Below are 21,422 nucleotides of genomic sequence, written 5' to 3' on the forward strand. Positions count from 1 at the left end.
CTCCGAGAAGTCAAGTGACTTGCCCAAGGTCACACAGCAGACATGTGTCCGAGCCGGGATTCGAATCCATGACCTCTGACTCCAAGGCCCGTGGTCTTTCCAATGAGCCACACTGCTTCTAGTGTTTATTGAGCGCTTACTGTGGGCAGTGGAGTACAGTGCTCTGCATATAATAAGTGCTCAATAAATACCACTGGGGATGATGCAGAGCACTGTACCGAGTGCTTGGAGAAGTGCAATATAACAGATTTGGAAGACATGTTCTCTGTCCACAAGGAGCCTACAGTCTGCTTGTTCTGATCAGTGATGGGGCTGGAGAAGGGAGTTATGCTTTCAAAATGTGGAAGCCAAACTCCAGTTTGCCCTGCAGCCCGGTGCAGATGAGGGGGAAAAACCACCAGTTTCTGGGCCTGTGTGGAGGTTGCATCAATCAATCGTATTTATTGAGCGCTTACTGTGTGCAGAGCACTGTACTAAGCACTTGGGAAGTACAAGTTGGAAGCATCCAGCTTAGAGAGTGGGAGCAGGAGGAGTGTGGGCTGACTTTCCACGGGCCCCATCAGCACACTGCCACACCCAGACCCCAAAGAAGCAGTATGGCCTACTGGATAAAGCTCATGTCTGGGAGTCAGAAGGACCTGGGTTCTAATCCTGCCTCCACCACTTCATTCATTCAATCGTATTTAATGAGTTCTTACTATCTGTGGAGCACTGTACTAAGCGCTAGGGAGAGTACAACACAATAAACAGACACATTTCTTGCCCACAGCAGCCACTGGTCTGCTGTGTGACCTGGGGCAAATCACTTAACTTCTCTGTGCCTCGGTTCCCTCATGTGTAAAGTGGGAATTAAGACTTTGAGCCCTATGTGGGACCCGATTATCTTGTATCTACCTCCGTGCTTAGTTCAGTGCTTGAAACCTAGTATGATGAGGCCCGGGGTGTCAGAAGGACCTGGATTCTAATCCTGACTCTGCCACTTTTCTGCCGTGTGACATTGGGTAAATCACTTCACTTTTACACTGTTAGCCTGTTGTTAGGTAAGGATGGTCTGTATTTGTTGCTGAATTGTACTTTCTATGCACTTAGTACAGTGCTCTGCACACAGTAAGCGCTCAATAAATACGATTGAATGAATGCCCCAGGTACCTCGAGTGTAAAATGAGGATTAAGACAGTGAGTCCCATGTGGGACAGGGACTGTGTACAAACCTGATTTGCTTGTATCTACCCCAGTGCTTAGGACAGTGCCTGGCACAGAGTAAGCGCTTAACGAATACTATTATTATTATTATCATTATTATTATTATTATTATTATTATTACAGACTCTCTGCAGGAATAGACAGTGCTGCCGGGGGCCAACTGGCAGCCCATACCCAAGCCATACCCTCGCCTGGAGGCTGGCACCAGTCTGGACCAAGTCCGCTCGCTGACACAAATGGCCATGCCACCGTGGAGCCAGAAGAAAAGAAGAAACACATCTGCTTTGAAACAACTCAATCTGGAACGGATGTCTCAGCATTTATTCTTTTACAGATGCCCCATTCCAGACTCTCCTGCCTCACTTCGTTGTGGGTAAGGAATGTGCCTGTTATATTATTATTCTGTACTCTCTTAAGTACTCAGTGCAGTGCTCTGCATGCAGTAAGCGTTCAATAAACAGGACTGACTGACTGACTTCAACCCCCGGATTTCCTCAATTACTCAAATAGTAGAAAATCCCTGTCATTTAATGATTTCAGGAAGTGTAAAGGATTAGGAGAAATGAGACCAAAAGCAGTTTTCCTATTGCCTACAGGCCAATTAAGGAAACAGAGGCAGAAGTGTAATTCTTAGAAGAAAACAATTAATTCATACTATAGTGATCCCAGGTATCGGTGATTGAGACCATAAACATTCGGCCTTTTGATGAATCCCGGCTGCTTGGGGCTTCTTAGACTCACCTGTTCTGCCCGTCGCCACCTTACTGGAGAACAATTCCCCGCTGACTGTGCTGACGGACACTTGATAGAGACGCCCGGGCGTTAACCCCTCAAAGACGGTCTCGGTCACCTGCTGCTCGAGGGTTCTGGATTCGCTCACGGACCCTCGATGAGACAGAGTGAGGTTGTAGGAATCCAGATCTCCAGGAGGTCTTTTCCATCTGACTTTGAGAGAATTCAAACTGCCCTCATTGGTCACTGCCAAATTGGAGACTTCCATTGGGGCTATGAGAAAAATAAGAAAACCGTGGGGTTTAGAGTTCCAGAGAAGTTCCTTGGCCAGACTGAGGTACCTATTTAACTTTCCTATAAATACAATTATTACTCAAAAAGCTTCCAATCACACCAAGGCATGCTACATCAATCAGTGATATCTATTGAGTGCTTACTGTGTTTACAACACTGTACTGAGCGCTTGGGAGAGTACAATGCAAAGAATTGGCAGACATGTTCTCTGCCCACAAGGAGCTTACAGAAGCAGCATGGTCCAGTGGAAAGAGCACAGGCTTTGGAGTCAGAGGTCATGGGTTCAAATCCCAGCTCCGCCAACTGTCAGCTGTGTGTGACTTTGGGCAACTGAACTTCTCTGTGCCTCAGTTACCTCATCTGTTAAATGGGGATTAAAACTGTGAGCCCCCCATGGGACAACCTGATCACCTTGTAACCTCCCCAGTGCTTAGAACAGTGCTTTGCACATAGTAAGCGTTTAACAAATATTCATCATTATTATTATTATAGGAAACGCAGGGGAACCAATTACCTGTTCTTCAAATAGTTAAGATAGATGATGAGCTAGTTTTCTGCCTTTCAAAAAGTACTTTTTCCAAATACTTATCCACAATCCATATTCCACACTCACACTCTTACACTCCATAATCATTCTCCTATTCATAAATCACTTCACTTCTCTGTGCCTCAGTTCCCTCATCTGTAAAATGGGGCTTGAGACCATGAGCCCTATAAGGGACAGAGACTATGTCCAACTTGATTTGCTTGAATCCACCCCAGCGCTTAGAACAGTTCCTGGCACATAGTAAGTGCTTAACAAATACCATAAAAAATGAACACACAACAATTATTTGTACAAACATATAAACATATATACGTTTATATAGTCATACCCCAGGATCAGTATACAATATGTTTTTCAATAACATGGGTGAATTGTGAACTATCACACTGTGGGATGCAGAAGCAGCGTGGCTCAATGGAAAGAGCCCGGGCTTTGGAGTCAGAGGTCATGGGTTCAAATCCCAGCTCCGCCAATTGTCAGCTGTGTGACTTTGGGCTAGTCACTTATCTGGGCCTCAGTTACCTCATCTGTAAAATGGGGATGAAGACTGTGAGCCCAACATGGGACAACCTGATCACCCTGTATCCTCCCCAGAGCTTAGAACAGGGCTTTGCACACAGTAAGCGCTTAACAAATGCCATCATCATTATTATTATTTTCCCAAAGAGGGAAATGTAGTGAGTGAGTTTCCTGTTTCTGATAGGAAGATTGAACTCTGCGGGTAATTAAAAGTATTTTGTATATCCCTCCCTGCTGCCCCTTTCCCCTAGTTCCTTCACCACAGGCTCCACGAACCCCAATTCCACCTCTCTGTACCCCAGTTTAAGCCCCTCTCCTCTTGATATAGGGGTTCGCCTCCTTGTCATCGGGCACCTGGATCTGGGCCGTGAGTTAAGGTTAGCCCGGCTGCTTTATTGCTCTCTGTCAGACTCTGTTCTTCACCCCCAATGCCCAGTCTTTGGGGGCTCTGCCGCTGCTCCCTGTCCTACCCCCAGACCCATAAGAGCTCCAATCCCACAATGTGCTGGCATTGACTCTCCCTTCACTCCTCTCCTGGGGCCACAGGGACTAACCACTCCTCCTGTCTCTATCCATGTTTGTTGCTGCTTCGACTATGCAGGGGTTGGGAGCAAGGTCAGTTTATGTTTATTTGTTTTCTTTCTGAAAATGAGAGGATTTGAGAGAAGACAAAAAAAGGGGAGACTAATATAGGAGTCTGGAGGGCGAAGAAAACTGTTCAGAACAGAAGAGCAAGAACTGATTGAGAGTGTCTTATTGTATTGTATCCCGTGTGCTTAATACAGTGTGCTGAACACAGTGAGTGCTCAATAACTGAATGATTGACACAAGGGGAGGAGAATTCTGGAAGGGAATAGAAGTCCCTGTAGCGATTGGCTGTGATGTTGGATGGGGATTTCGGATCCTGGACCACATCAGCAACTGGGGCGTGATAGGAAAGCACTTAATCAACATCATTATTATTATTACTTCTGTATGTATAAAGAAATTATCTAAACTGTAAACTGTAAGCTCGGTGTGGGCAGGGAACATGTCTACCATGTTGTCTTATATGACCTTGGGCAAGTCACTTGATTTCTCTGTGCTTCATCTATGTCATCTGTAAAATGTGACTAAGACTGTGAGGCCCATGTGGGATAGGGACCGTGTCCAACAATTAATTTGTATCTACCTCAGTGCTTAAAACAGTGCTTAACACTTGGTAAGGGCTTAAGAAGTACCATAATTATTATTATTGTTGTTGTTGTTACCAACTCTGTTGCATTGTACTCTCCCAAGCTCTTAGGACCATGTTCTGCCCACAATAAGCAGTTCTGTTTTGAAGCACTTAAGGCATAGTGGATAGAACACAGGCCTGGTAGAATGTCATGGGTTCTAATCCTGGTTCCACCACTTGTCTGCTGTGTGACCTTGGGCAAGTTATTTCACTTCTCTATGCCTCAGTTACCTCATCTGTAAAATGGGGATTGAGACTGTGAGCCCCACATGGGACAGGGATTGTGTCCAACCGGATTTGCCTGTATTGACCCCGGCGCTTAGTACAGTGCCTGACACATAGTAAGTGCTTAACAGATACCATATTTATTATTACAATAAGATCTCAAATACCACTGATAGATTGATTATAAGTCACATAGCATTTTATTTTGTTTTTCCAAACGGGAGCATCTTACCTGTCCGTACAAGCTTAGAAGTGGAGCTCTGCAGTTCCGAGGCTTCCGTGACGACTGTGAGGTTATAGAGGTGGCCTGCTGTCAATCCACGGAAAACGTAGGAGGTGAGGTGATTATCAACGACGACGTTGTGAACCCGGCTTTCCTTGTCCAGCAACAGCAACCTGATTCGGTCCACCTTCCCTGGGCCACGCATCCAAGAAACCTGGAGAGAGTCTTTCTGGTGGAAAACCTGGAGAACTTTCACCGGCGATGGAACTGAAGGAGTAAAAGACTAGTCAGTGATGCTGTAGACAACCATTTTTATGCTCAAGGTTCACAGACATAGGGGCGTGACTTACATTTAGTCACTTGCTTTTATCTATAAATCAGGATCTGGTTGAAATGAAGCGATGTACCATCAACCAGTGGCATTGGCGCAGAGCACTGTAGTAAGCACTTGGGAAAGTACAATATGTCAGAGTTGGTAGACATGTTCCCTGCCCACAAGCAATGTCCCTGAGGCTCCAGCTGCAGAATCAGTTGATCTTGTCTTATTCTTTTGAGTCATTTCTGACCCTTAGCAACCCCATGGCCACCTCTCCCAGAACGCCCCACCTCCATCTGCAATCGTTCTGGTAGTGGATCCATAGAGTTTCCTTGGTCAAAATACGGAAGTGTTTTTACCGTCACCTCCTTCTGCACAGTGAACTTGAGTCTCCACCCTCAATTCTCTCCCAAACTGCTGCTGCCCAGCATGGGTGAGTTTTAACTTGTAGCAGATTGCCTGCCACTCATTAGCCAAGCTAGGAATGGAATGAGTAGGCCTCTGCTTGACTCTCCCTCCCATAGCTGAGACTGGTAAAGAACTGGAAACTCTCCAGATGCGACCCTGAGAGGGACACCAATTGATCAGTCTGATATTTGTTGAGTGCTTTCAGCAGACAACTGCTGTGGCCAGGGCGGATAGCACCATCATTATCGTCAATTATATTTATCAAGCACCCATTGACTGCAAAACTCTGCACTAAACACTTGGGAGAATACAGTGTTATGGGTAGGGAACATGTCTGCTAATTCTATCGTATTATACTCTCCCAAGCTCTTCTTGGTACAATGTTGTGGACATCGTAAGCCCTCAGTAAATACCACTGATTGAAACTGTGAGTCCCTTGTGAGACAGGGATTGTGTCCAATCCGATTAGCTTGCATCTACCCCAGTGCTTAGTACAGTGCCTGGTACACAGTGAGACACTTGTAATACGCTACCTAATGGGAAGTAGCGTGGCCTAGGGGAGAAAGCCTGGGCCTGGAAGCCAGAGGACTTAGGTTCTAATCTCTGTGCCTCAGTTTCCTCAACTCCAAAATAGGGATTTGATATCTGTATTCCCTCCTACTTAGGCTATGAGCCCCATGTGGGACAGGGACTTTTATCTGGCCTGAATAACTTCTATCTACCCCAGTGCTTGACAAACAGTGAGTGCTTAATACCATAAAAAAATGATTCTAGAATACAGAGTAAAATAACAAGAGTCACAGGCCACAAGAGGAATGCAGGCAGGGCCAGATAGGAAAACCCAGTCCTGGCCTAAAAAACAGGCCTGGGAGTCAAGGGATCTGGGTTCTAATCCAGATTTTGTCACTTGCCTGCTGTGTAACCTTGGGCAAGTCACAACTTTTCTGCATGTTTTGTTTTGTTGTCCGTCTCCCCTTTCTAGACTGTGAGCCTGATGTTGGGTAGGGGCCGTCTCTTTATGTTACCGACTTGTACTTCCCAGGCGCTTAGTACAGTGCTCTGCACACAGTAAGCGCTTAATATGATTGAATGAATGAATGCCCCTCAGTTTATTCACCCATAAAACAAGGATTAAATATTTTTTCTTTCTTCCCCTTAGACTGAGTCCCATGTGGGACAGGGACAGTGTCTGATCAGCTTATATCAACTATTCAATCAATCGTATTTATTGAGCGCTTACTGTGTGCAGAGCACTGTACTAAGCGCTTGGGAAGTACAGTTGGCAACATATAGAGACAGTCCCTACCCAACAGTGGGCTTACAGTCTAAAAGGTGGGCTCACAGTCTAAAAGGGCTTGGCACGTACTGAGCACTTAAATACCACAATAATAACAATTAATTATTATTAGCCTGTGTAGGTAAATGTGTGTGGGTGGTAAGAAGAGGTACAAACCATTTCAGTCTTCTGAAACGTGAGCAATTACCCTGAAAAAAATGGTCACACTTGAAATTCTTGCTCTAAGCTCAATATATCTGGGCTGTTTATATCCTTTCTGACAGCATCCCCCGGCAAGGGAAGCAAGTTGAGGAGGGAAGGAGAGAGTGAGGAACAATCGGAGCTGGAAAGAAAATGGATAGGTGCTGGTGGTGATGATGAGGGTGAGTGGGAGACCATTTTCCTCCCCTCTTCATCCCAACTTCCAAGCGTTCCTGCCAGGGGAAGATTAACAGTGGCCAGGTTACCTCATGAAGATTAGCAGCAAATCATTAGAGCCAGAGGACCTGCGTTCCAATCCCAGCCTTGCCACTTGTTTGCTGTGTGACCTTAGGCAAGTCACTTCACCTCTCTCTCTGTGCCTCAGTTACCTCATCTGGAAAATGAGGATTAAGATTGGGAGCCCTGTGTGGGACAGGGACTTTGTCCAACCCAATTACCTTGCATCTAGCCCAGCGCTTAGTACCGTGCCTGCAAATAGTAAGTGCTTAACAAATACCACAATTATTATTATTAGCCTGGCCCCAGTTTATGTTTTCCATGTTCACCCAGCTTAACCTTGCAGGAATGACTATTTGGAGAATGAAAAAGAGATCTTGGAGATATCACCCCCAATTCCTCCAGACTGTCAACTCGCTACAAGCAGGGAATGTATCTGCTAATTCTGTTGTACTGGACCATCCCAAGCACTTAGTACAATGCTCGGCAAGGAGTAAGTGCTCAATATATATGATTGATTGATTTAACGACAGATTGGAGGAATTTATCATGCCAGGAACACCAATCCCTGTAGCAGATCTGGTACTTCCCCAAGAGGGAGATGCGGAAAAGTTGTCAATTCAAGGAGGCTTCATGCACAAGATCCTAACTTAGAAAGTAAATCTACTTTTGGATCACTGATTCCTGCCCTTCTGAACACTGGTAACTTCAAAGAGTTCTCAGGATTTAACCCTGCATAATATTTCAACAGATCTTACCAGTCGAACCACTGATGTTTACTGCCTGGGAACTTTTATTTCCAGAAATGGCTGTGATGGCAATGTTGTATTTACTACCAGCAGTGAGGTTGAAGAAAGTTGTTTCTTTGAGGGAGACATTCCCTGGGATCAGAATGCTCTGAAGCTTCTCGTTCTCATCGTCCGATAACTGAACTTCATACTGGGTGACCTTCCCCAAAGATGGAGTCCACGTCACCCGCAGGCTGGTCGAAGTGGTCTTGTCTTTGTCAACTTCAAACCGAGAAGGAGGCAAGGGATCTGGGAGGAAACAATCAGAGAAAGAACATTTTAGCTGCTGATTTTTAGACGTTGATATTTGCGGTGGGTCAATGTTTTGCCGCTTTCCAAAACAAGGTCTTTTCCTTGGGTATTCAAGATTGGAGGAATTTATCATGCCAGAAACACCGATCCCTTGTAGTAGATCTGGCACTTAACTGGTGCAAAATTGGCTAAGTGACCACTTTTGCACAGCAAAAGTTTACTTCTAGTGTTCTATTTGATCAAAATAGGACTTAGCGTTCCTAAAATATAATACGCATTGAAAAATCAGTCACCTCATAAAACTAATAAATGCTGTCGGTGATGAGAAAACAGTTCCAGAAAACTCAAGGCATTGTATTCTGAAACAAAAGGTAGATTGCGGCCAGAGAAAGGAAAAATGGTGTCAAGGGGACACTATAATCCAAATGTCCTTAGGGACAGAACACTCTGGGATACACTACCGTTCTCAATTCGGTCTGTGGGTTTGGCTCCGTGGCAGTTCTACCTTAAATTACATCCCATATAACACTTCTGACAAAAAAATAAATAAATAAAGGTTCGGACCATTACAGTTTTCTGAGACATTAACAATTACCTTCAACAGAGCGGACATTAGACGTGTAATTCTTGCCCCAAACTCAGTACTTCAGGAAAAGGAAGTTGTCCCACGGGCACATCAGGATCCTCTGCCATGTCCTTAGTTGCCCTTATGTGGGAGTGGGAAATGGGAAATGGCTGGCTTTCCTATTCAGGCACTGTGTAGTTATGTGGCATTTGCAGCTGCCTGTGCCTCAGGCTACATGGCATAGCAGATAAAGCACGGGCCTGGCTACGCCACATGTCTGCTGTGTGACCTTGAGCAAGTCACTTCACTTCTCTGAGCCTCAGTTATGTCACCTGTAAAATGGGGATTGAGACTGGGAGCCCCACGTGGGACAGGGACTATGACCAACCCAATTTGCTTGTACCCACTCCAGCGCTTAGTACAGTGCCTGGCACATAGTAAGTGCTTAAGAAATATCATAATAATTATTATTATTAGGAGAAGATTGGTCCCAAGGCTGCCAGAAACTGGGGGGCACAGAATCCCCAGGATCAAATCCTCTCCGTGGTGGTCAAATGTCTCATTGGACAATGAGGCCGAGGAAAGTTAAGCATGGCCTAGTAGATACAGCCCAGGCCTGGGGGTCAGTAGGTCATGGGTTCTAATCCCAGCTCTGCCACTTTTTGGCTGTGTGACCTTGGGCAAGTCATTTCTCTTCTCTGGACCCAGTTACCTCATCTGTAAAATGGGGATTAAGACTGCGGGGCCCACGTGTTTCAGGGACTGTGTCTAGCCCAATTACCTTATATCTACCCCAGAGCCTGGCACATAGTGAGTGCTTAACAAATACCACAATTATTATTATTACCTCAAGGCATGGGTGGCCTTCCCCTCCTCCAGGAGACCTTCCCAGACTGAGCCCCTTCCTTCCTCTCCCTCTGATCCCCCACTCCATCCCCACATCTTACCTCCTTCCCTTCCCCACAGCACCTGTATATATGTATATATGTTTGTACATATTTATTACTCTATTTATTTATTTTACTTGTACATATCTATTCTATTTTATTTTGTTAGTATGTTTGGTTTTGTTTTCTGTCTCCCCCTTTTAGACTGTGAGCCCACTGTTGGGTAGGGACTGTCTCTCTATGTTGCCAACTTGTACTTCCCAAGTGCTTAGTACAGTGTTATGCACACAGTAAGCGCTCAATAAATACGATTGATTGATTGACTGATTTCCACCTCGTGGACCCAGCCTAATCAGAGTGCAGGTTGGCAGCTTCTGATGGGATATTTCCCCTTCCATCGATGGTTGGGAGCGGGGGAAAGGAAGGCCCTCTCATCCCCACTCTATCAAAGGGGCCAAGGCCAATTCCGGCTCTGCCACTTGTCTGCTGTGTGACCTTGGGTAAGCCACAACTTCTCTGGGCCTCAGTTACCTCATCTGTAAAATGGGGATTAAGACTGTGAGCCCCACGTTGGACAAGTCCCTGTCCTACGTGGGGCTCATAGCTTAAGTAGGAGGGAGAACAGGTATCCCAGTTTTACATTGAGGAAACTGAGGCACAGAGAAGTTAAATGACTTGCCCAAGGTCACACAGAAAGCAACTTGCAGAGCCAAGATTAGAACCCAGATCCTTCTAACTCCCAGGCTTGTACTGTCTCGATTAGGCCACACTGCTGCTCTATCTGTAAAATGAGGATTATATACCTGTTCTCCCTCTGATATTGTAAGCTTCATGTGGGAACAGGAACTGTGGCCCACCTGATCATCTACCCCAGGCTTAGTGTGGTGCTTGGCACCTAGTAAGTGCTTAACAAAGACCATAATTATTATTATGATATGTGCTTTTGAGAGCTTCACTGCTGACCTAATTTTTGATTATGTGGCAGACTAAAGAATACTGCTTATGAAGCAGGCTCTTGCTAAACACAAGAGATGTGGGTAATCTAAAAATAAAAGAAACTCACTCAAAGTCACACAGACTCCAGCAGAATCTAAGGGAATATTTTGAAATCTTTTCCGTGTCTTATCCAGACGTGACGACTAACCGATTGGCAAAATCGGGACACAAATGATCTGTTTGACTTTCTCAAGACAATTTTGAAAGTCTGCTTTGACGACGGGGTACCAAGGCAGATCTCATTCAGGGAAGGAACTAGGCGAGATCCCCAGCCCAGAGGTCTGATTCTGAGCACGGAGTCGATCCCAACCCTCCATCCACCCGTACCGGATTGGAGTTGAGCAAGAGCTGTCTCCGGATCATTCCAAAAGCGGGGAAGGTTTCTCAGTAAAAACTGTGGTGTCTGAAGTGCTTACTATATGACAAACACCGTACTAAGTGTTGGTGTGCATATAATATGAGAGAATCGAACACATTCCCTGTCCCACCTGGGGCTCACAATCTAAGAAGTAGGGAGAGCAGGTATTTTACTCCTATTTTGCAGATGAGGTAACTGAGGAACAGAGAAGTGACTTGCCCAAGAGCCCTCAATAGACATGTGGCGGAGCTGAGATTAAAACCAGGTCCTTCTGGCTCCCAAGCCCACGCTCTCTCCACTATACCCTGCTGCTTCTGTTTTCCAATCCCAGCTCCACCACTTGCCCACCATGTGACCTTGGGCAGACCACGTAAGTTCTCTGTGTCTCAGTTTCCTTATCTGTAAAATGGGACTAGGATATCCGTTCCTTTTCCCCCCCCCTTAAACTGTAAGCCCCAGGTGACACAGGGGCCACATATGATCTGATTGCATTGTATCTACCTCAGAGCTTAGCACAGTGCTTGGCACACAGTAAGGACTTAACCACTACCACAATTACTTATTATTTCTTTGCTCTGATTTCATCTCACGTTGACTGGGTATCCATCCTCTTCTTTAAATGGTGAGGCCAAGTCAACTTCGGACATTTGGCCTCCCTCAAAGAAGAAACTGTTGGCCTCTAAATTCCCCTTCCTCACAACTCATGAGGCACATTCTGGGGTCTGAGCTAGGCTAGATCTGAGGTCTGATGTACTTAACAAATACAAAAACCTTATCCAGCACTTAGAACAGTGCTTTGCACATAGTAAGCACTTAATAAATGCCATCATTATTATTCAGAATATTTGTGGAGCCCTGGTGGGAGTGAAAACAATCTCCTTATATGTTTAATCATACAGTTACAGCAATTAGAACAAGCTACTGATCAAATGACTGATCGCTGCTGCCCTCTAGACTGTAAGCTCATTGAGGGTGGGGAATGTCTGTTTATTGTTATATTGTACACTCCCACGTGCTTAGTACAGTGCTCTGCACGCAGTAAGTGCTCAATAAATATGACTAACAAATGTGTGGGGACCTTTCCTTACTACCCAAAGCCAGGATATTGGGAGTGTGGCTTGTTCAACAATAATAATAATAATAGTAATGATAGTGAGATAGATACAAGATAATCTGGTAGGACAAAGTCACTGTATCACAGGAGGATCCCAGTCTAAGTAGGCAGAAGAATAGGTATTGAAATCTCATTTTACAGATGAAGAAACTGAGGTACAGAGAAGTGACTTGCTCAATATCATACAGCAGGAAAGTGGCACAACTGGCATTAGAATCCAGATCCTCTGACTTCCAGGCCCACTAGGCGATGGTAAAAAGCAGCAGTGGGCAAGTCACTTAACTTTTCTTTGCCTCAATTTCCTGATCTGTAAAATGGGGATTAAGACTGTGAGCCCCATGTGGGGCAGGAACTATGTCGAACCTTATTATCTTGTATCTACCCCAGTGCTTAATATAATGACTGGCAGATAGTAAATGCTTAAATAACACAATTATTATTATTACTTAACACTCACAGACCAGTTGCTTCTTATAGCATTTAGGTTCCAGGTCCCAGGAACAGCAAATTCTGATTTATTTGTATGTGCCCACGTCAGTCCGGGGCTTGGGCAATAAAATCCAAGACGGCAGTTCACCGCAGGCTCCCCAAAACCAACTGGTAGACTCTGTGAGACTTCCCCAGTTAGGAGACACTGCTTTCCTTTTCTTGCCCTTCCACAGGACCCAACTGCAGGGATTTGAGTAAATGATTCCCACTTTAGACAGAATGGGTCTGAATGGTGTCACACAAGTGGACTCTCTTCTAAAGGTGAACACATCTCCAGCAAATAAAAGGAAGGATCAGCCCAGCCATTTCCAAAGAGGGGATTTTCATCCACAATTTCTAGCTCAAAACGGCAATTTTTGTAACTTGCTTTTATCTTACATAATAACCCAACAGCAACAATTACAGAGAAACCGAAATGGATGGAGAGAACCATGATTTAAAGTGGATGTTTCCATTTGGAAGGGTCACTCCGGGATTCAGAAAAAGTACACCACTAAACAGTCCCAAACTCCCAGAATACTTTAGAAGAGACCAGGTGACATTTGGCAAGTGAAAGGCCTTCTTGCTGACATGACAGCTGAGGTTGAGATTAATTTAGGTGGATATTTTGTTTTTTTCTTACAGTAATCAACACTGGAATCTCTGCTGCTAGGCCATATTAAACCTGAGAGCAAATGATTACATATTTTGGTATAGTCTACTGAATGGAAATACAATTTTTAAGGTATATTAAACAAAAAAAAATACTTTGCGTGCCTTGAAGGTGGAATTCAGAAGTGCAGACTTTATCTAATATATCTGGGCCAGAAAACAAAACACTTAGTCCTTCATACATCCGTTAGAACAAAGAAACAATGAAGTTGGGAAGTGCAGAGGCTGAGAGAGTTTGGGCTGGAAGCAAACACTTAAAATACCATTTATATTGTGATAAAGGTCTCTTCTGGCCGAGTTCCAAGGCTTTTATATTATATAAGTGAAACGTTCTGATAAGTATTTTCCAATTTGTCCTTAAAGGGGCCTCTAGTTTTGGTACCATTCTTGGAAATTTTCCACATTAGAACTTTGAAGTGATCTGTTTTAGATGTGTTCAAAAGCATTTTATCAAGGAAGCTAATTTATTCGCTGGATGGACTAAACATAAAAGATCTATGTATTTCACATGCACGTGTATGCGTGGGAAAAGATGGGTGGGTGATCGTCAATCATATTTATTGAGCGCTTACTGTGTAAAGAGCACTGTACTATGCACTTGGGAGAGTAGGATGCAGAGGTGGGAGAGCCATTTCCTGCCCGCATCGAGCTTACCGTCTAGAGGGGGAGACAGACATTAATATAAATAATTTACAGATAGGTACTTAAGTGCTGTGGGGCGAATACTGAATGCCCTTCAGTGGTACAGTATAGTACAGTGTTAGGCTGTGCAGCCTATGGGTGCTAAATTAGTAGATGCCCTCAAGGTGGTAATGATAACGGTCCCATTTTAAACACCTGAGAAATAAAATAACTGCATTTTGAAAAACATTAGTCACAGTTGTTGGCACCCCTGAATTTTCTGGTTTCAGACACAACAGGAAATGAAAATGCCAAACTGCCAGGAGAGAGGCTAATTTTCTGGGTGTTTCCGCCCACACCAGTAACAGGAAGTACCTGAAATCTTAAGGAAAGAAAAGCTCAGAGGACTCTGAGCCTGAGGGAAATTTGGCTGAATGCTTGCCCCAAGATTCGCTTCCCAAGTGTTTTTCAGAAAGGAAGACACACAAATGCAGAATGGGTTTCATTCTTTGTCAGGAATGCTAGCGACAAAACTTCCAGAATACTGTGATTTTATAATTTTCCCATTTATTTTGGAAGAAGCATCCATGTTAAAGTGAAAATAGAATTAACTCCGGATTTCTGTTCTGGCAGCATTTTGCTTTAGCTATTATTCCCCGCTTTTCATTTCTACCTTGCTAAAAATGTTTCAAAATGCATCACCCTTTAAAAAGATTGCTACGGTGATATAATGAAATGAAGACTACTAATGGATCCATTGAATTTTTATCCCCAGAAAAGTTCTTTTCACCATCTTTCAATCTTGATACAGTTAGTGCCTTGAGGATTTGCCATTCTACCAATGATCTCTTGGGGGAATGTTTTATGGACAGTTGTGATAAATGCTGTCTACGATAACTCATGCTTGGAGACTTGGGGAATCAGAGATGTTCAGACACAACAGGAAATGACAATGCCAAAACTGCCCACACTGCAAAGTTCTAGAATGATCTATTATGGAATCATTAGCAAGCCATAAAGCATCACTAACTAAACAGAATAAAAATGTAAAGAAAACTTTTCTATCAAATCACCTGATGAATAGGGACCCACTGAATGTGAATTTGGGATGACCTCATTTTCAATTTTCCCTTTGGAAACTACTGGAGAAGCAGTGTAGCTCAAGGGAGGGAGCTCGGACCTGGGAATCAGAGAGCCTGGGTTCTAATCCCTACTTGCCTGCTGAATGACCTTGGGATAGACACTTGACTTCTCTGTGCTTCAGTTTCCTCACCTGTAAAATGAAGATTCAATACCCGTTCTCCTTCTGACTTTGACTTTGAGCCCAGTAGGGGACAGGGTCTATGTCTGCTCTGCATGTACTGTAGACCCAACAGTGTGACCTTGTGGAAAGAGCCCAGGCTTAGGAGTCAGGTGACCTAGCTCTAATCCCAGCTCTGCCACTTGTCTGCTGTGTGACTCTGGGCAAGTCGCTTAACTTTTCTGTGTCCCAGTTCCCTTATCTGCAAAATACCCGTTATCCCTCCTATTTGGACTTTGAGTACCATCTTGTCTCACGCTGCCGAGTCGTCTCCGACCCATAGAGATGCCATGGATGCATCTCTGAGAAGCAGCGTGGCTCAGTGGAAAGAGCCTGGGCTTCGGAGTCAGAGGTCATGGGTTCAAGTCCCGGCTCTGCCAATTGTCTGCTGTGTGACTTTGGGAAAGTCACTTCACTTCTCTGGGCCTCTGTTACCTCATCTGTAAAATGGGGATTAAGACTGTTAGCACCCTGTGGGACAACCTGATCACTTTGTAACCTCCCAAGCGCTTAGAACAGTGCTTTGCATATAGTAAGCGCTTAATAAATGCTATTATTATTATCTCTCCTAGAATGCCCCACCTCTGCCTGCAATTGTTCTGGTAGTGGATCCATAGCGTTTTCTTGGTAAAAATACAAAAGTGATTTACCGTTGCATCCTTAATAATAATAGTGATAGCATTTATTAAGCGCTTACTGTGTGCAGTAAACTTGAATCTCCACCCTCGACTCTCTCTCTCATGCTGCTGCTGCCCAGCACAGTTGAGTTTGACTTGTAGCAGATGGCCTTCCACTCACTAGCCCCTGCCCAAGCTAGGAATTGAAATGCCTCCGCTTGACTTTCTCTCCCCTGTAGTAGAGACCGGAAACTCTCCAGGTGCGAACGTGAGAGGGGTTTTGAGTACCATGGAGGAACTGATTATCTTGTATCTACCCCAGTGCGTAGTACAGTGCTTGGCACATAGTAAGCACTTAAATGCCAGGATTACTATTATTATTACTACTGTATCATCCCCAGTGCTTGGTACAGTCCTTGGCACACAGTGAGTGCTTAACAATTTCACATTATTTTTATTATTATTACTGAGAACTCACGCAACACTTGAAACCCACCATTCCCATAATGGCCAGGCCGTTTGTAGCGTAACAGCAATCGAAAGGCCGGGCTGATTCATCTCACAGTAAGCCTATCTACCGGTTATTTTCCGATGGCACGAGCCCAGCCGGCGATTTCAATCAGGAGTCAAAGCAATTGAACCAAATGGGCTGGATGCTCCCATTCCAGCCCACGGAAGCACGAGCATCATCACATCCGCCCAAGGGCAGAGGGGGAGGAGAGAGAGTCAGTGTCCACTCCCCTCCTGAATTCCCAGCTGTAATGGGGATCATTTGTGTCGGGCCAGAAGGCCAGGGCACTGCCTAACTCAGGCATGGAGGTACCACCTGCAGGAAGAGAGGAGTGTTCTATGCAGTGCCAGACTTAATAATAATAACATTAATTGCACTTACTATGTGCCAACCACTGTACTGAGTGCTGGGGTGGATACAAGTAAATCAGGTGGGACACGGTCCCTGTCCCACATGGGGCTCACTGTCCCCATTTTATAGATGAGGTAACTGAGGCCCAGAGAAGTGACTTGCCCAAGGTCACGTAGCAGACAAGTGGCAGAGCCGGGATTAGACTTGCCTCCATCCCCTCTCCTCTCCCCGGCAGGGTAATGGGCCCCAAGACTACATTGCTCAAGCTCTCCGCTCCAATCAATCCAATAATCAATGGGGTTGAATGAGTGCTAAGCCGATTCACCTATGCTGGGCAGCAGCGGCATGGAAGAGAGTCAAAGGCAGACAATCAAGTGATCAAAATGTTGATGAAAGATGATATTCATTCATTCAATCGTGTTGAGTGCTTAATGTGTGCAGAACACTGTACTAAGCACTTGGGAGAGTACACTAGAACAACAAACTGTCACATTCCTGGACCAAAATGGCAGAGACTCAAATCTTTACTGCACGGTAGAAAGCGATGGTAAACGAATTCTATACCTTTAGCAAAAAAACATACACCAGAATGATTTTGACAGAAGATATCATAAGAGGATGTTATGGGTCCTAATCCCAGCTCCCCCGCATGTCTGCTGAGTGACCTTGGGCAAGTCACAACTTCTCTGAGCCTCAGTTACCTCATCTGTAAAATGGGGATTAAGACTGTGAGCTCCATGTGGGACAACGTGATCACCTTGTATTCCCCCCCAGCGCTTAGAACAGTGCTTTGCACATAGTAAGCACTTAACAAATGCCATCATTATTATTATTATTATGTTCTGAAGAGGGTGTGTCCATGGAGTCACTGTGGGTCGGAAATGACTCAAAGGCATTTGAAGAAGAACTAAGCACTTGGAAGTGTACACTGTATTGGAGTTGGCAGATTCCTGCTGAGTGACCTTGGGCAAGTCACTTAATTTCTCTATGCCTCAGTTAACTCATCTGTAAACTGGGGATTAAGACTGTGAGCCCCATGTGGGACAGGGTCAGTGTCCAGGATGATTAGCTTCTATCTACCCCAGCGCTTAGAATAGTGCTTGACACATATTAAGTGCTTAAATGCCATCATTATTATTTCCATGAGTTAGAACAGTGCCTGGGACATAGTAAGCACTTAAAACACTGCAATTATTAGACATGAGCTCTGCCTTGAGTTTTACAATCGAGTGGGGACAACCAAACAAGTCATCACCTGCTCATATTCAGCCCTCTCCAAGCTACTTCACATGCCAGCCCCTGCTCCCAGAATGCTCTCTGTTTTGTGCCAAACCACATCTCTACCTTATTTCAAATTCTACAAAAGAAATACTTCTTTCTATCATTCCATCTGACTTTGGTCCCAACATTTCCTGCGGGTAACCCACAGCATTGTTGGCACATCACAGAGCTGGAGAAAGTTTGGACTAAGGCCACAAACAGAAGCAGTTGCCATTTTAAGGATTTTAACAACTGTGATATAGTAATTAAGTGCTTCTCCCTGTAGACTATAGGCTCATTGTGAGCAGGGAACTTATCTACTGTTGTATCTACAATATTGCATCTATCTACAGTAGATATAATAAGTATCTATCATACTCTCCCTCTAAACACAGTAAGCACTCAATAAATACGATTGATTGGTAAGCACTTATTGGTAAGTTCTGTGCTAAGGCTGGGCTAGATTCAATGTAAGCAGATAATATAGTTTCAGTCCAATATGGGGCTCACAGTAATAAGGTGATGAGCTGAAAACATTCAACCTCCTTAAACTGTAAAAATGAAGGCTCTGAGGAACTTGACTGAAGTTTACAAAGTCACGAAGGGGTAACGTCAAAGGACATCGGGACAACAACGTTTGAGTTTGAAAACGAGATATTCAAGGCCAAGAAGCACCAGAGATTATTTTCACTCAATGGTGAAACATGGAGAATTCATCATTTCTGGAATTGTGGAGGCAGAAAATATCCATATTTTCCAGAAGGGTTTGTCACGGACAAAAGATCTGTGCTGGGTAATTAGAGGAAAAAGAGATAGTAAAAGGCTCAAGAGAGCCTAAATAGATTTGAGGTTGATGAGTCCATAGTGGACTATTGAAACGGAAAGGGTCTTTCAGTGTCACCATCAGAGAGAATACTGGGCAGGATCATTGACGCAGCACATCATTGCTTGGGTGCTGTTATCCTTGCTCATAAGTTTTCTTGTGTTATTCTCTTCTATGCTTCCTGCTGCTTCTGTTCCCTTGTACATTTGTGGGACTTTTCCGCCTCCAACTCCCACTTACTTATGCTCCTGGCCCTCTCTGTGCTAGGTCGCAGAGGTCTCCCAAACTTCAAAGCCCTTCTGAAATCACCTCACTCCAGGAGGCCCTTCCCAGGTCACAGTCACCCAACTGGGAGTTCAGCCCTTCAGTGTCAACTACACCCTGGTGTACTCACAATCACCAGTAGCACTTCTGAATAACATCCTACCTAAGCACTGACTTATACACATCTTCATCAATGGTATTTTCTAAGCTTTTACTGCCTGCAGAGCTCTGTACTAAGCACTCGGAAGAGTACAATACAGAACTGGTAAACACGTTCCCTGCCCGCCACAAGCTTATAGTTACACATATCTGCTTTTACATATGAGGAAGAAAGATATTATTTAAGTGTTTGTCTCCCCTGCTAGATTATAAGCTACTTAAGACCAGGGCTCATGTCTACTAACTTGACTGTACAGTGCTCTGCACACAGTAGGAGCTAAATATTATTGATTGACTAGATTGGAGGCTCTGATTACTAGAATGAACAGTTTTCCATAGTGACTACTTCATTCAATGACTGACTGCTTAGTAGATTCCTCGTTTCTAGCACAGTGACTGGTTCTGCCTTACTTTACCTTTCTTTGGCACATCCCCTTTTGGATACAAAGACCTGAGGAAATGCTAAGGTTCTGAGGCATACAACGTCTGCTGTGTGACCTTGGGTAAGCCACTTCACCTCTCTGTGCCCCAGTTCCCTCATTAGTAAAATGGAGATTGAGATTGTGAGCCCCATGTGGGACAGGGACTGTGTCCGACCTGATCAGCTTTTAGCTATCCTAATGCTCTGCACACAATTAGTGCTTAACAAATACCATATACAAATTTTATATATATGTGAGGGTGTGTGTATACTACACATATATGTGTACACATACACAATCCAACAGCAGGTAGGCTGGACAATAGCTTAGTCCTATGTCTATGCTCAGTATTAAACAGCCCAAATTCACTATTTCAACTCAAAATTTTTGAGATGTCTCCCCCACAAATGGAGAAACATTATGTGGGTTACATAGTTTTGATCACCTTTCACCCAAAGTATACTATGGAGAGATAGAAGAGAGATTATTTTGGTCAGGACAAAGCAATTAAACTTCCAGATCTGTTGTACTGATAAAGTACCAATTAGAGGGTCCCAAGGGTGCTTTAACAAAGATTCCGCTAGATAAGACTGTTGGGGTTTCCTATAACAGTTGTTGGTGTAGAAATGTGTGGGGCTAATAGTTGCTTCTGTTCCAACCCCTTTCTTCTGTCCTGAACTAAGATATCCGAAGACCTTCAGCTTTCTAAAATGCCTAGAATTGTGTCCTCTTTATTTGACCTCCACTCTTCTTTGTAAAAGTTGATTTTAAAAGTGAGATAAATCTGTGAATTACCGATTTAAATGATTTGGCATTAACCTACAAAGGCAGGGACAGTTCATTTGGGGAGAAACTGGATCACTTACGCAGAGGTTAATGTCAAACGTTTTAATGAATGGGTAAAGGAGGAAAGTGACATTCAGCACCTATATGGAGGCAAAACTCCCATTGCAGGAGGAAACACGCCAAAGGATGATTGCTGCAGCTTGGTCTCTAAACTGATCGGAGAAGCAGCATGTCCTGGTGGAAAGAGCGCAGATCTGGGAGTCGGAGGATCTGCTACTAATCCCACAAAATTAAGCGCTCCATAAATGCCACTGCTGATAACTGTCATTTGCCTACTGGGTGACCTTTGTGCCTCAGTTTCCTCTTCTGGGAAACAGGAATTTAATACCTGTTCTTCCTCCTAGACCATGAGCCCCATGTACGATGGGGACTGTGTCCAACCTTATCTTGATTTTACTCCAGTGCTTGGCACATAGTAAGTGCTTAAATATCATACTTATAATTATTAATTTTCATCTGCACTCCTAGAGCATTCCTGTTCAAAGAACCAGCCCTAAAACTCCAACTATTCAGACCAGAACACCCAACCAAAACCAGCATTTGCTCTCTTACTTCAGGTGACCACAGTTGACAGACACAATTCGGTTCAGCTGTCCTGGGGCAAATAACACAAACCACTTGGATATATTTGCCTTAATGATCTCTCCCAAACTCAATATAAAAAAAATCAATCAATGGTATGTAAGTGCTCATTGTTTGCAGAGCACTGTGGTAAATGCTTATACAATATAACATAGTAGGTACAGAGTAG

General features: G+C 44.2%; 1 protein-coding gene across 1 annotated transcript in view; it reads right to left on the minus strand.

The window, feature by feature from the left end:
• Positions 1 to 21,422, minus strand: part of PTPRB (protein tyrosine phosphatase receptor type B) — a 118,652-nt gene that overhangs the window by 60,074 nt on the left and 37,156 nt on the right. The window contains exons 5-7 of the mRNA XM_038756023.1: positions 8,156 to 8,434; positions 4,969 to 5,226; positions 1,945 to 2,208 (exon numbers count right to left, since the gene is read on the minus strand). Of these exons, the coding sequence (XP_038611951.1) occupies positions 1,945 to 2,208; positions 4,969 to 5,226; positions 8,156 to 8,434 (801 nt within the window). The remainder of the gene's footprint in view (positions 1 to 1,944; positions 2,209 to 4,968; positions 5,227 to 8,155; positions 8,435 to 21,422) is intronic.

Source organism: Tachyglossus aculeatus, chromosome 14, assembly GCF_015852505.1.
Source record: "Tachyglossus aculeatus isolate mTacAcu1 chromosome 14, mTacAcu1.pri, whole genome shotgun sequence".
Lineage (NCBI taxonomy): Eukaryota > Metazoa > Chordata > Mammalia > Monotremata > Tachyglossidae > Tachyglossus > Tachyglossus aculeatus.